The following is a 14,536-nucleotide window of genomic DNA, read 5'->3' on the forward strand; positions in this document are numbered from 1 at the left end:
GTGTATTTGGGTGGTGAAATTACTCATCTGCAAAAGACGGACGGACTTCTGCAATCGCCCCAAAGTTTAACAGTTGTCAGCCGAGTCCAATGTTGTTTTAGCATTTCCAGCTGGTTTAATGATTGGTTTCCAAGTACCTGCCATCTCTCCTGTGTGACGATCGCACAGTGTTCTTCAGAAACAAAAGGATTTGCATAATTTCATTGATGCTGTAAATGTTGAAGGCTTGTATAATCACAATCAGTGTCTGAGTGACTTTTGGTTCCACTTAGAGCCTAAAGCTCAGTAACATGTGAAGCATCTAGTTGTAAAGTTCCCTTGTATTTATATATCCTCATTTGGAATAGCAGTCTTCACTGTGTGTCAAATGTCTGATTCAAATAATTCAAAATTTTAACTAAAACAATTTTTGAAGAGGAATCAGTTGTGCAATTGTGATTAGCTTTCTATCTTATGGTTGTAATTTGCTTGTACCTTATTTTGTTGATGTGTTTTCATTGCTAAGGCTAGAGACATGAATTACAAATGAACTTTTAGGCTCGAAATGCTACAATGTGTGGCATTGCTTTATCCTGGATATTTGTTGTGATCCATATAGAAATTTAAATTAATTTCTAAAATTGTAATTGTAACCATGTTATTCTGTTAAATATTTTTTTAAAGAAATATATTTGCAATATGTTTTATTTCTATTTATAATAGCTAAAGGTGAAAAGAATAAAACAAAATAGGGCTTGAAACGGTGAGTTGCAGTTTCAATCGTTTCACTATTTTAATTCAATGATCAGAATTTTTTTTTTACTTTTTCAGTGTACTTTTTGAAATGCACCTGTATGCTACCAGTTATACTGAAGAGGTCCCATCTGATCTAAAAAAGAAAAAGAAAATGAGTACCTTGCACCAACCACCTTTTCAGTTGAGCAGATTCTTGAGTTATTTATTTGCGTCCAGCGCAAATCTCTCTGGTTGTTATTCTGCTAATATTGCCTGGAGTTTAAAACAAAACAAACAAAAACAAAATAGAACAAAATACAAACTAAAGAAAATTAGCACATTTCTGCAGAGGACAAAAACAGCAAAAGGGTGGGAAAATCCATATCCGAGGTCTTGGACATTTATTTATTTTTTCCCCCTCTAATGTCTGCAACTCTTAAACAGAGTGACGGAGCCTGGAGGCACTTGAGCTTGAAGGTCTTCTGAAACAAAGTCCATTATAGGAACAAAGGTTAGTGGATTTAAAGTCCACTGACATTCTTCATGTGATGGGGTAACGTGTGCACTGTGCGGTCCTCTTTGTCGGAGCAGTATGAGTCCCTCCTAATATTTGAAGGCTCTCGAGTCTCTGCTCCACCACATAATCAGACGCTGGCGCAGCGCTGGGAGGGAGATGGGCACGGCGACGGGCACGCCAACTGGCTGTGAAAACTGCCGATACCTTGTCGTCCACCCACCGACGCCACCTCGCCGCTCCCGAGCACGTCTGCACAGAGCGACTCCACGGCGTCAAGTCTCTCAATCTGCACGAGGCGAGTCAGCAGGTCGGGGATGCTGTAGCCTGCCGTGCTCACCCTCTCGAAGAGCTGCAGGCCGTCACTCATGCCGCCGATCTCGTCGCGCTTGAGCCCGAAACTCTCTGCCAGATGCCTCCACGTCTTCACCACGGCTGCCTCGCTGCTGTAGGAGGAGCTCAACATGCGGCTGGCCTTCTCCAAGCAGTCGAAGGGAAGCTCCGTCGGGCTCAGGCCTGGAAAAGTTAAACAATTGAAATTTAAATCTATCGAAACCTTATGTCGAGAAATGGACTCAGCTGAAGATGATATTTGTCTGATCTCCCTTGCTGCATTTCAGTCTACTGGCAATAGATATTCAAATGCTGGATACAGTTGTCCAATTTTCTGCATTAGTAGGTTTGGAAAGTCTTCATTTTTGTGTTCTTTAAAAAAAAAAAAAAGAATGCGGAGTGTTATAAAGTGGATTTAGCAGATGTAACCCATTTAATGTCTTGTTTGCGAGTGGGTTTTCCTTTTTAAATCAACATGATATCTCACGTCAACACATTACAGTAAAACAGTGTTTTCAGTGACAGATCCTGAACAGAAGTACACAATCCTTTTTGTGACAGACTTACCCTCAGTTACATTGCAGGCTCTGGCATACAGATCTAGGATCTTTTTCCTCCGACTCTGTAGCATCTGCGTGAGAGGAAAATATCATTAAGAGACTTCCAGATGATGCTCAAATGAGATTCTGTTCATGATCATATCTTCACTGCAGTTGGTCTTAAAAGGCTCCATCTCCCTACCCCCGGGGTTTTATTGTTGTTGTTGATCGCGTTCATGCTGTTGATGTGGTTGCTGCTTGCGATGTGATTGACATTGCTGATGTGGTTGGGACTGGAGATGTTGTTGGTCTGGCCGCCGGCGACGGTGGGTGTGCTGCTGCATGGACGGCCGCGGTCCAAGAGTCCCAGAGAAAGCAGACAGAGGTCGGGCTTGTTGCCCAGGTTGACGAGGCACAGGTTGGGGTTTACGCCGGTGGTTTCGGCTGATCCCTGCTTGTCTGGTGCTGGTTCCTCGTCGCTGTCGATACTGCGGCTCAACAGTTGCTCGTTTTCTGACGACGCATCATTTTCACTGCAAATACAAATACATTTACAGACGCGGCTTAGTGGTTAAACACAGCATAATCGATCTTTTTAAGTTTTATTTACTTCACACACGGCTTATTTACGCCCAGACATAGCCATGCTTAGCACTCTCTTGTTCTGGTAATCCAAATCATTCTGCAGTGTCTACCATATTGGAGACAGCTAATGCACACAGAATGACTTGTGTCTCTGCAAACTTAACACAAACGAAAATGAACTGGAGAAGAATGCTGTTTTGTTGCCACGGCTGCTGGTGTTTCTAAGCAGTTCCTGTGATTGACTGAAATAGCCGCCACGTTTTACAATATGATACTGTGTAATATCATTTTATTACCGGGTCGCTCTCTCACCCTGCCTGCTCTGGATTTTCTTGCAAAAGCACCTTGTTGACAGAGATGCTCACAAAATGCCATTGTTTCAGTGTTCCACAGTCTTCTCACACACACACACACACACACACACACACACACACACACACACACACACACACACACACACACACACACACACACACACACACACACACACACACACACACACACACACACACACACACACACACACACACACACACACAATGGCATTGTTTCCCAGACATCCAACACCCACTCTGGCAGCTGATGCAGTGAGTTAGCACATCTTTTGGCATGCTGCTGTACCACACTATTTACTGCCATTAATGCTGAGGCGTGTGTGTCTGTGCAAACTTCTATTACTGTCTTTTAGGGACTTTAATATGCATGCACAGGCCCACCGTGATGACCATGAACACTACCAAAATTTGAGGTGTGTGTGTGTGTATGCGTCCCATCTATTCTAATCTGTGCATGCTTACAGTTATTCAGTGTGTAGGACTCTGCAACTTCCATGTTCTGTGCATTTCCCTTTTCACATCAGCAATTGCTTATAAAGCAGCATTGTCCTCGCACCACCAGAGACTTGGTGAAGAAGGTGAGAAATCTGTCATTCTTTTGTTGTCTGCCAGGGCATGCCCTCATCTTGAGGTGGTTTTAGGTGAGGCCTGGAATAAATACCCCTATCCACTGTAACAAGTACCCCCTCTGTCCGTTACTAGACGTCAGGGCTCGTCGGTGCTAAACCCCGTACTGTTCCAGACCTACTTTTCCTCCTGAACGAAACCCACATAATGGCTCTCACAAAAAAAAACAAAAAAAAACACAACAAGCTTATACCAGTGGTGCTCTTATGTGAGTAAATGCAGTATTACTAATATAGATTTAGCACAAGTAGTTCTTTGCAAAAATGTGTAAAAAGAAAAAAACTTTCTCGACTGTTGACACTATAAATAACGTTTCATCATTTGCACCTCAGATTTATGTTGATTTGGAAACAAAACTGAAATTCGTGCTGCTTCAACTATTCTGGTCTGGTTCTTCTTGTTTGAACTTTAGGACTCCTCAAACCACCTTTAGCTGTGACGTGTGATGGTGAATTATCATTGACTTGTAATGCACTAATAGTTCAGCTGGAAAGAAATGCACAAAATATACAAAAAGCCATTCCAATGTTTTTTGATAATTTTGTCTTTCTCTGCCCTTCATTAGCACCCCTTTACTTCAGCTGTTCATGCGGGAGCATTTCTTTAATTGAGAATCCTGTTTTGTTGTTCTTTGTCGTTGTACACTGGTGTTCGGTTTTCCACTACGAAGGACATTAAGCTGGTAATTTTTCCACCAATGGTTTCATCTGAATCTGTTTGCCCAAAACCACAAATGCAGTCTGCAGTAGACCAAGTGAGAGGTTTCGCTCACCTTTTGACTGTCTTTTGAGGAACAGCTTTCAGTTTGTCGAACTCATCTTTCTCTGAGTAGATCACCACATTATCTGGACAATTTAAAAGAAAAGACATATAGGGTTACAGGAAAAGTTTTTCTCTTACAAAACACCAGAAACACTCAGAAAACAGTATTTCACTGCGACTGCTTCCCAGTGAACAATGTAGGCACATGCGTACAGTGAAAGTAAAACTGTGTCTTAAGATATAAAATGAGTTACTGGTGACTGTACATGAGTGATTTTGGTGAGCATAATCCACCAAAGAAGATCTTTCAAAAATCATATTTGAACTGTTTTTTTAATGCATTATGTTTCGTGCTCTTTGGTCTTGCAGTGAGAATGTCCCAGGTCCATTCAGGGATCGGGGCCTTTCTGTGTGCAGTTTGCATGTTCCCTCTGAGGATGTGTGGACATGGTTGGAAGGATGATTCAGTTTCAAGATGGATTCTCAGAAACCATTTTGCGGGCTGTAACGTCTTGTCGCAGAGCAAGACCACATGGAGCATCGACAATTTTTAATAGACGTTGGCACGAGTTACAATACTGAAAGGAGGACGAATGCCTCGGGCTATGAAAGGATTTTTCAAACTCATAAACTGCCACTGGAACAATGTATGAAATGATTACTGTGGGGATTGTGTTCAATTACTCTTACATCATGGATACTGATAGGGAAAGACAGGAGAATGAGTGAATACCTAAGTGGAACAAATGCCCCACGTATGTGTGTGTGTGTGCATGTGTGTGTGAGGTTAAGAGCCTGTGTCTTTCAACTCACAGCCTTATTAAGTCAGTGTCTACATGAGTGACAGCGAGCTCCGGTAGAGCTCCAAGCAATGGGCTCCTCTCCTACATTTACACACCAAGTCATCCAAAGTACACTCACAGACACACACGCACACACACCCATACACCCATACAGTGTTACAGGCACTTATCGTAACCACCATTAACTAACAGTGCAGACTTATTTTGAATAACACGCAAATCACTTTTTTTTTTTTAAAGCTATCAAATTATTAGGCAATAGTATGTCTGCAGTCATGAGTGCTGTGTGTGTGTGTGTGTGTGTGTGTGTGTGTGTGTGTGTGTGTGTGTGTGTGTGTGTGTGTGTGTGTGTGTGTGTGTGTGTGTGTGTGTGTGTGTGTGTGTGTGTGTGTGTGTGTGTTCTCCTTCACACCACATGTAAGTGGTTAGTCAGTCAGTCTGGGAGTGAAATTGAACAGAGCATCATTGTCAGGAGAAATGGCGCCTAAAGCAACGTATGGCTTTTAGTTTGGAAGCTTCACATTCCACCATGATAAACTCATCACACAGTATGTCTATCATCGACCCCCCCCCCCCCCCCCACCACCACCACCACACACACACACACACACGCGCACACACACACACACACACACACACACACACACACACACACACACACACACACACACACACACGCACACACACACGCACACAAAATGCACAAACAAACCCACTTCATTTGCATGACACTAAGCACACACATGCTCCACTGAGACATCGAGGCGACGCTGCATTAACAGATGTGATTCACCCCCGGATGTGTTGGATGACACAATTTGTTCGATGCCATGTTTAATGAGGAGTTCATCCGAATTGCTTTGGGGCAGAAGTTGACATACATATAATAATTCCCAAAGGCACAATCCAGAGACTCTCGTGTCCAGTTAAAAATAGGAAAACTAAATTAAATAAACTTCTAGGTGAAACCCCTAGGTGAAGTCATACCGGTACTTCGCTGTGTTTGTAAGGATTTTGCAGGATTTAGTGATCATATGCAACCAGCAATTATTAACATAATTATTAAAATAATTACTGGTTGGTATCAGTTCATGTCTCAGCGTATTCTTGAACTTATTGTGTCAGTGGGGGGATGTTTTGGATTTGTTTTTAACGTGGTTAAATCTGATGATGGAAAACAGTTTGTCGTGTTGCTATAATTATGTCCCTTTGTGCTATTCCAGTGTATTGTTTGAGTTTGATTTGACTTAAGCAGCAGTCTAAACAGCAATAGTAGAGTTTGAAACTGCAATACACGGGCAAAGTTTATGGAAATGTGGTAATGATCAGTTAGCGACTGTTGGAGTGTTTATTGTTTTTGCAGATAAGAAAACAATGAGAACATGAGAGAGAAAAAAACACAGAGGATGTTTCTTTTTTTAACAAAACAGACCATTGCTCTTGTAAGTGTGTAATCTGCATGAGCCCAATAAAGTAACCATGCACTGCAGTGATTATTTAGAAACTGGAACTTCATCCGTGCTCAAACATTGTCGACCTCATCCTTAATTTATAACTTGATTGATTCCCTCTTTTTACTTTCAGACTTGAGCCAAATTAGTGTCACTTTGTGCTTCACTTACACTGCAGCTTAAACGCGGCCTCCAAGAAGAAACACATTTTTATTGAATTGAAATGTTTTTGCATATTGTTTTCGGAAACCTGCATCAAAGCTTCTCGCTGGATTCCAGTGAATGAAAACTTTGCCTGTACGTAACGATGTGGCCCAAAGTGTGAATAACAAGATTAGTTGTGTTTTATGTAAACATCACAATGGGAGTGGAAAAGGTTTGTAACCAGGACAGTGTGTGCATGTAAACAAGTTAATCGCTTTTACTATTAGAGTCTCCCTATTATGACAGCGGGAAAAAAAACTGTGCAGACAGTAAAAACTGTGCCCTACATTGTTTGGTGTGTTTGTGCCTCACCAGGGACATCTTTCTTGTCTTCCTGTTTGTTGGTTTGTGCCTCCACTGCCTTCACAACTTGTCCAGAACAACACGCTGCAGACAAACACCCACAGAGACAGAGTATGTCTTAAAATGCCATTGCCAACTTCAGAGACGAGACTGTGTTTGTGTTTGTCTACATGTCTCACCCTGGCCGCTCGGTTTGGCCTTCAGGATGTAAAACATGATGATGAGAACAATGGCAATGGCCATGATGAAAATGGTCGACATAGCAATAATGAGAGCTGTGGCTAGGTGGCTTTGTCCTGGGGAATCTGAAATATAAAGGCAATTATAGGAAGTATTGTCAATAGTACTATGTGGGAAAGACAAGAAAAAAAGCATAGACAATGGATGATAATGAATGAAAGAGTCATTATGTTTCTGAGTGTGAGCGTTTGAAGATACCTTTATTTAAATGGGGGAAAACAGTCGTGCTTCCAGGGTCAATCAGAGGTTTTCCTTTTGGTTTGCTGCTTTGCATGCCTGTGAAAACACACACATGCCCATATTTCAGTCCATTCTCATTAACTGTGATCGTGTTTTTTGTCCTGCTTAGGTACTATTGAGGTATACTGCACATTGTAGTTACTATCTGGTGCACTTAAGGTGAAGACCATTTTGATGCTTTTGACCCAGCCAACACATTAATTGAAACCTTCGATTCTCAGGAAATGTGATTACTTGTGTCTTTGCCAGGAAACGTCTTTACAGCAAATATGGTGCCGCTACCAGCCGCCAATTATAATATTTAATAAACAGGAGGAAACAACTAGCCTGGTGCTTTCCAAAGAACAAATCAAAAAAACATGCTACGGCATGAATCAAACACAAGATTTAAACTGATGTGCTTTGGAGGTGTTTTATGGGTGGCTTTTGCAGATTTTGTGTACATCACACATGTCCAGACACGGCAGTGGTGTTATTGTTCTCTTATGAATCCTGACAAATCAGTTGGACGAATGTTAAACTTCTTCCTTTCAGAAGTTGCACAAGATTGCATCAGAATTTACTTTCATAAATAAGAGAATACTGCAGTTTGGGTTTTTTTTTAGGAGGAGAACTAAACAGTTCTTACTGGCAGGGTTCAAATTTCTTAATCTAATAATTTCATTCATGGCATGCCCGTCTGGCAGTTAATTGACTTCTTTTTTTTTTTTTTTCAACAAAAGCGTTGTATAACACTATTTTGAAGACGTAACATTTCACTGAAGCAAATCTACTATGTCACTAACAGTATCTACTATTAGTCTCTGTCAGACCTTCCCCTGCCACAGTAAACACATCATTAAATACAGCGTATGTGTTATATAACATGGAACCTGCATGACGTGTTCTTCATTTTAGCACATTGCATTTGATGTTCTGTCCCCTCCTGCCTATTGTTCTCTCCTCGAAACACTGATGAAAGTGTTGCACAACATGTCAAACTCTTCCTTCACATGTTGCGCAAACATTGGATCATCATTTACATTTATAAATTAGAAAGTGTTGCAGTTTGTGTTATTGGATGGGGGAGCTGCTGCGTTTGATCATCTGTTACTTTTGCAGGCTTCCAATCCCGTCATTTACTGCTTCTGACACGATATGGTGCTATCATGAGCAACTGGGAAGGGGAAAAGTTCCACTTGACAGTTGAGGAAAAAGCATCTGAATGTGGCCAATCTGGGTGCTTCTGACTTTGCTGTACATACAAAAAAAAAAAAAGTTATTCATGTCTTTTTTTTTTGCTCATAGTCCAAAATCTTCACCTTAGTGAAACAAATAGAATGTAAAAGCTATTCAGCAAATATATATAATTGTTGTCTGAAAATTTATTGTACCTCCTGAGCTTTATTTCACCCTTAGTCTTGCTTATTTCATGTGGCGATGAGCTAGTCTGTCTCTTCACTGTAAGGAAGCAGCACTGCTGGAGGCAGCCATGTTGCCTCATCATGTGCCTGCTATAAACTGGAATCCCTCCCAGCTGCATGAGCGCCACGTTTGCCTTGCACTTTATTGACTGGTGTTTTCTTTACCCGACACACTGAAGTAACGTCTCAGAAAAGCAAATCCCTCGCACCACTACCAGCAGGTTAACCCTCTCTGTCAGACATCAGACCAACAGCAGCTTTTCTCTCACTTCCCTCACCCTGTCTGTCTTTTTGCTCTTTTTTTTTCATCGACTGTTTTTCCTCTCCTAATGGAGCTATAAACTTCCGGGAGCTCATAAATCAGCTCTTTTAATCAGCCTTTCATTTAACAGAGCTGATATACTACAGAGCTCTTTGGCAGGTGCCCTGCTGCTTCCCAGGATCTCATAGCCTGTTGTCATCACACACACGCACACACACACGCACGCACGCACGCACGCACGCACGCACGCACGCACGCACGCACGCACGCACGCACGCACGCACGCACACACACACACACACACACACACACACACACACACACACACACACACACACACACACATCCCAGCTCCCCGTGGCTGCAGACATTAACTCTGAGTACGTGTTTACACTCTCCAAATCACCATAAGAGCCTGAACTGGAATTCTGATTAGCGTCTTGTGGTTTATTCTCTTAATCACGTCTTACGGGCAAAACACAAACTGTAAATGATAATTCTGCAGGGCAAGCTAGGCATTCAGGCCCAAACAGACCTGAGAGGAGCAGAATTACACAGCAGTGGAGGTATATTAAAAAAGACGAAAAGAAAGAAAGAAAATCAAAGCCTTCATGTTTGAGGTGAGGGTCATGATACCTCTGTAAGGAGGGATGAAGAGAAGGTTAACTAATCTCATGGAATAAGTGATATCAGCTCATGATCTCTGTTGATGGTGAAAACGTCATCTTTTTTTAAGTGCTTCAGGTGTATTTGTTCCTACTTGGAAATGGGCACCAGAAGTTAATAGAACTCAAATGTCGATGGTGGAAACGGTGATGCTGACAGATTCTTATCAGCAGCTTGCCAGAGAGTAGCATCAGCACAAGCACACACTTACTAATCATCTTTCTTTCTCATACCCGCAGAAGTTTTAATTATCGCACACACACAGCGAAGCGGGAGTCAGGAGTAATTTACAGATTATATGACAAGTGTCAGCCTGCCTTCACCCAGAGCGAATACAACTCCCTGTTTTCTGCTACTTTTCTTTTCTTAGTTCTTACTATGGGCGGCATATTATTGTTAAAAGCCTGCTTTAGAAGGGTTTGATTAAAAAAGGTTTTGTTTTAAACAGAGGGGAAGATGAGATGAGAAGAAACATACTAGCCATTAACAGTTATTCAAAATTCAGTTATAGATCCTATAATAATATGTACAAAACAATAAGAATTATTGTTAAATACTGTTTTTCAAGCGTACTTTAAAGTAGTTGAGTAGTTTTTAAACAAATAAGGAGACATACAGATGAGAAGAATCACGTTTCCAATTGATTTACTTTGAATAACATTGTATTGAAGAACATCTATAGCTTCTCATGAATTCTATGATCACACGTAGAGTCAATCATTAACTTTTTCTAATGCTTGAGAGAAATTAGGAGAACACACACACACACACACACCCACACATGCACACGCACACACAACACACACACACACACACACACACACACACACACACACACACACACACACACACACACACACACACACACACACACACACACACACACACAGAGTAACAAACAAGCATGTATACGCTGCTGCTCCCACAACAATAAATGTGTTTCTGGGATCTTTAATTATATTTAAAAGGTTGTTGTTTTTTTTAGGAAATTATAAGTCGGTGGACGATTATTTCCCCTGATTTCACTTCTTTGTATTACAATGTTTGTTTTAATATATAAAATAAAATATAAAAATAGAATAGCATCAAGAGTCAAACGACATTTAATTACTTCTGCCTGTAAAAACAGGAAGACACTTTAATACATCTTGCATTTTTTTGTTGCATGAAAAAAATTCAAAAAGATAATAACCCTCGATTAAAATAATTGCAGTGAACTAAACACTGTCCTTTACAATTACAGTTTTTGTCATCAAGAGACACACTTTAGTGAATAGATATTAAAGGGAGAGAAAATAAGTCTGGCCCACCATCCAACTTACTTTGGTGCTGTCACATGGTTGCTATATTTACACCAAATTATAATTTGTGATAATATTCAAAACAGCAGACTAGAAATGCACCTTGACAGCTTTTGCGGTGCAAGTGTAAATAAACATTTATGAATGGTTGCACCAGCCGGCGCCATGTTCACACACACACACTGACAGGTATAGGTATGCAGGATAATTAGTGAGGCAGGAACATTACTGAGGAGTCCTGTGAAGCCAGCGCAGCGATCCAAGAGAGGGAGGGGCGAGAGTTCCCACGTCTACCTAAGCACCTTTGAAGCCCACCTACTGTGGAGAGGAACCAAAGGGTCTCGAGCCTGGCTGTTCAAAGAGATCACGTGCCCCCCCCCCCCCCGCAAGGAGTTTCAACCACATTGCTGTTCCACACCTATTGTTTTGCACTTTAACTTATTTTGGATTTTCCATCTATTCCTCTCTATCCTGGGAAAAGGCACCTCCCTGACCCCCACATTATTCCTGCTGCTTTACCCTGTCTGAAGCTCTCTGAGAGTCCGGCCCACAGTGTGAAAACCATTGAAACTGAGCAGAACAGCTAACTTCCGAATGTTAGATTAAATTAAATCCAGGCTTTTTGGCTCAAAATGTACGTCTGCTTTTAAACAACAAGTTGTATCATATTTACTTTCAGATAAAACAGTAATGATTGGGAGCTTCTATCCAGTGGAAACACGTTTTGTGTTCTAACAAAAAAAGCTGTAAAGATTAATGTGGAAATCATGCAGGGGGGAAATAGAAAGTAGGGAAAAATTTAAAAAAGGGGGGCAAAAAAACTGTGAAGGAGGTCTTACATTCTTTAGTGTTGCGCGGTGCGTTCTGGCAGGAGTGGCAGACCATCCCATAGAGGTTTCTGGGTCGGTTTTCCAGCATGTAATACCTGAAAAAGCAAATTGTACACAATTGAAAACCAGCATCTTTTTAAATTTCAGAAAAAAATGGTTCACAGGATTACTATGAAACTTTTCCCACACAGGTAGATTCATGCAACAATCATCCTTATCATAAACACAATAGGCAGAAGTGGTCGGTGTGTGGAGTCCACCTTCTAGACACACTACCCACACAGTGCACAGGTATGGGGAATGTAGCTGAGGTGAAAAGTTTGACTCTGTGAAGAAATGTCCATAATTGATGCCTTAGAGGCACTAAACACAGCGAGGTACAGGTATCGCCCTGAGTTATGAAGTGTCTACCAGGATAAAGGAGAGTGGGAGGTACGAAGAGGGTAAATCTGTGAAAGACTGATGGTGGTATTTAATCATTTAGGCTCGAGGGCACAAGCAGATAATCTGACTAAATCCACACAAAGATAATGGCCTGCAGGTTCGATTTCTTCATAGACGGGAGAGTGTCATGACTACTCCAGTGTTGTGCTTGCAGAAATTCTCATTTAGTAAGACATTAATGATTTATCATGAGCTCGACTGTGAAATCAGAAGAAATCATTGGCATCAACGGCATGTGTCACTACCATACACATTGTTTAAGTATAAGTTCGATTTAAATGAACGGTGTTGAGATACGGGCCATCACTGAACTCTAAAGCAACTGTTCAGGCCTCGCTGCATGGACTCTGTCTGCTGCAGCGCACAAACACACCTACACACGCACACACATGCACGGACGCACACACACACACACACACACACACACACACACACACACACACACACACACACACACACACACACACACACACACACACACACACACACACACACACACACACACACACACACACACCACACACTACAGCACATACAGAGCAGACAAGACCGAAGTCAGTGTTTGCACACTCCCTCTAGTAAAAATAATACTAATCAAAAGCAAAAACATCCTCTGAAATGATATTTGAGCCAAGAAAACAGAAAAACCTGATGACAAGAGGAGAAGCTCTCAACGTTAATCTCTCTGAAGAAGTAAACGAGCTCTCAAATGCATCTCCTAAATCATGATTACATTTATTTTTATTTTTAGAACTAAACCCGTCAACACTACGGTATTATATATTCCTATATTGACCAGACTTAATGAAAAATATCAGGTGAAATATGATTCAGCTGTGAAAAACAAAAATCACAAATGAACTGTTTTGCTTTGACACGCTGAATCATTTTTTTCGGTAATGCAAGACGGGGAAGCTTGATTTATTATACAAAAGACGATAGAAGAAGAAAGAGGGAGGGAGGAGAGGAGAGGAGAGGAGAGGAGGATCTGGAAACACTTAACTGATTTAAATTGAGTTAATATTTTTATGTGATGGAGGTTGCACAGACAGCTGCCATGTGCCAACTAAGAATGCAGGATTTACGCTGTGTGTGTGTGTGTGTGTGGGGGGGGGGGGGGGGTTGCATTGAACTAGAAGGCCAGCCCATTCACATGGCAAATTACGGCACATTACAGAGAGCAGATGCGTCAGTCTACATGTGCGAGTCAGATTTGAAATGTAAACATACTATACAGCACATCTTCGAGTGGGTAGAATAGCCAATCAGTGTGTAATCACGCAGCAGTGTGTGTGTCAGTGCAGCTGACATCATCACTGACGGCGGTGTGAGACAGGGTCTATAGTCACACGTGAATGCTAAGTGAGCAGAAAATCAGCAATATCATGTCCTGTTGTGTTCGGAAAATGTGACTCGGGCCGAATTGAATAAACACGTCTCATGAATCTGCTTTGATCAGATCGAAGTGCTCCATCTAGGAAGAAGTTCACTCTCCAAAATTACATGTTTAACATTTTACCATTTCTGCGGTGGCCAAAAATCTGACAATATGTAAACATAGTTTACTTTTTTCACGACCAAAAAAACTTGTGATCTTCCACTGCACCACTGGCCACTTCAGTTTAAGTCAGAAAATATTATTTGCCTTCAGCATTGTTTGTCCAGGATGGAGACAAACCCCCAACAATACTTGTTTCTGCATTATTGCAAATTGTGCATGTATGTTTTGGTGTGGTTGGGTTTACCCGGGTAGGCAGGGTCCGCACTCTGCGTCGCTGTCTGGAGTTCCTGCCACTCGCACCGTGGCTTTGTACAGAGCATCGCAGTCTTTGTGACGTCTGCAGATCTCGTACTTCCCCTTGGAGTATTTTCCCTGTGGGCAAGGCACGCAGGCAAAGTCTTCATCCTTCACACCGTAGCCACAGGTCTGCAAAACAACACACACACACAAATGGCATTTTTTTAATAATACATTTCATA

At 41.6% G+C, this 14,536-nt stretch overlaps 1 protein-coding gene across 1 annotated transcript in view; it reads right to left on the minus strand.

Annotated features, from left to right (window-relative positions):
* The window catches only part of edar (ectodysplasin A receptor), a 34,040-nt gene continuing 19,504 nt past the window's right edge, over positions 1-14,536 (minus strand). The window contains exons 4-12 of the mRNA XM_080478970.1: positions 14,302-14,483; positions 12,122-12,207; positions 7,609-7,686; positions 7,350-7,475; positions 7,180-7,254; positions 4,420-4,492; positions 2,303-2,633; positions 2,129-2,192; positions 1-1,744 (exon numbers count right to left, since the gene is read on the minus strand). Of these exons, the coding sequence (XP_080335096.1) occupies positions 1,359-1,744; positions 2,129-2,192; positions 2,303-2,633; positions 4,420-4,492; positions 7,180-7,254; positions 7,350-7,475; positions 7,609-7,686; positions 12,122-12,207; positions 14,302-14,483 (1,401 nt within the window). The 3' untranslated portion in view covers positions 1-1,358. The remainder of the gene's footprint in view (positions 1,745-2,128; positions 2,193-2,302; positions 2,634-4,419; positions 4,493-7,179; positions 7,255-7,349; positions 7,476-7,608; positions 7,687-12,121; positions 12,208-14,301; positions 14,484-14,536) is intronic.

The sequence above is a fragment of the Lipophrys pholis genome (genome assembly GCF_963383615.2).
Source record: "Lipophrys pholis genome assembly, chromosome: 13".
Taxonomy (NCBI): domain Eukaryota; kingdom Metazoa; phylum Chordata; class Actinopteri; order Blenniiformes; family Blenniidae; genus Lipophrys; species Lipophrys pholis.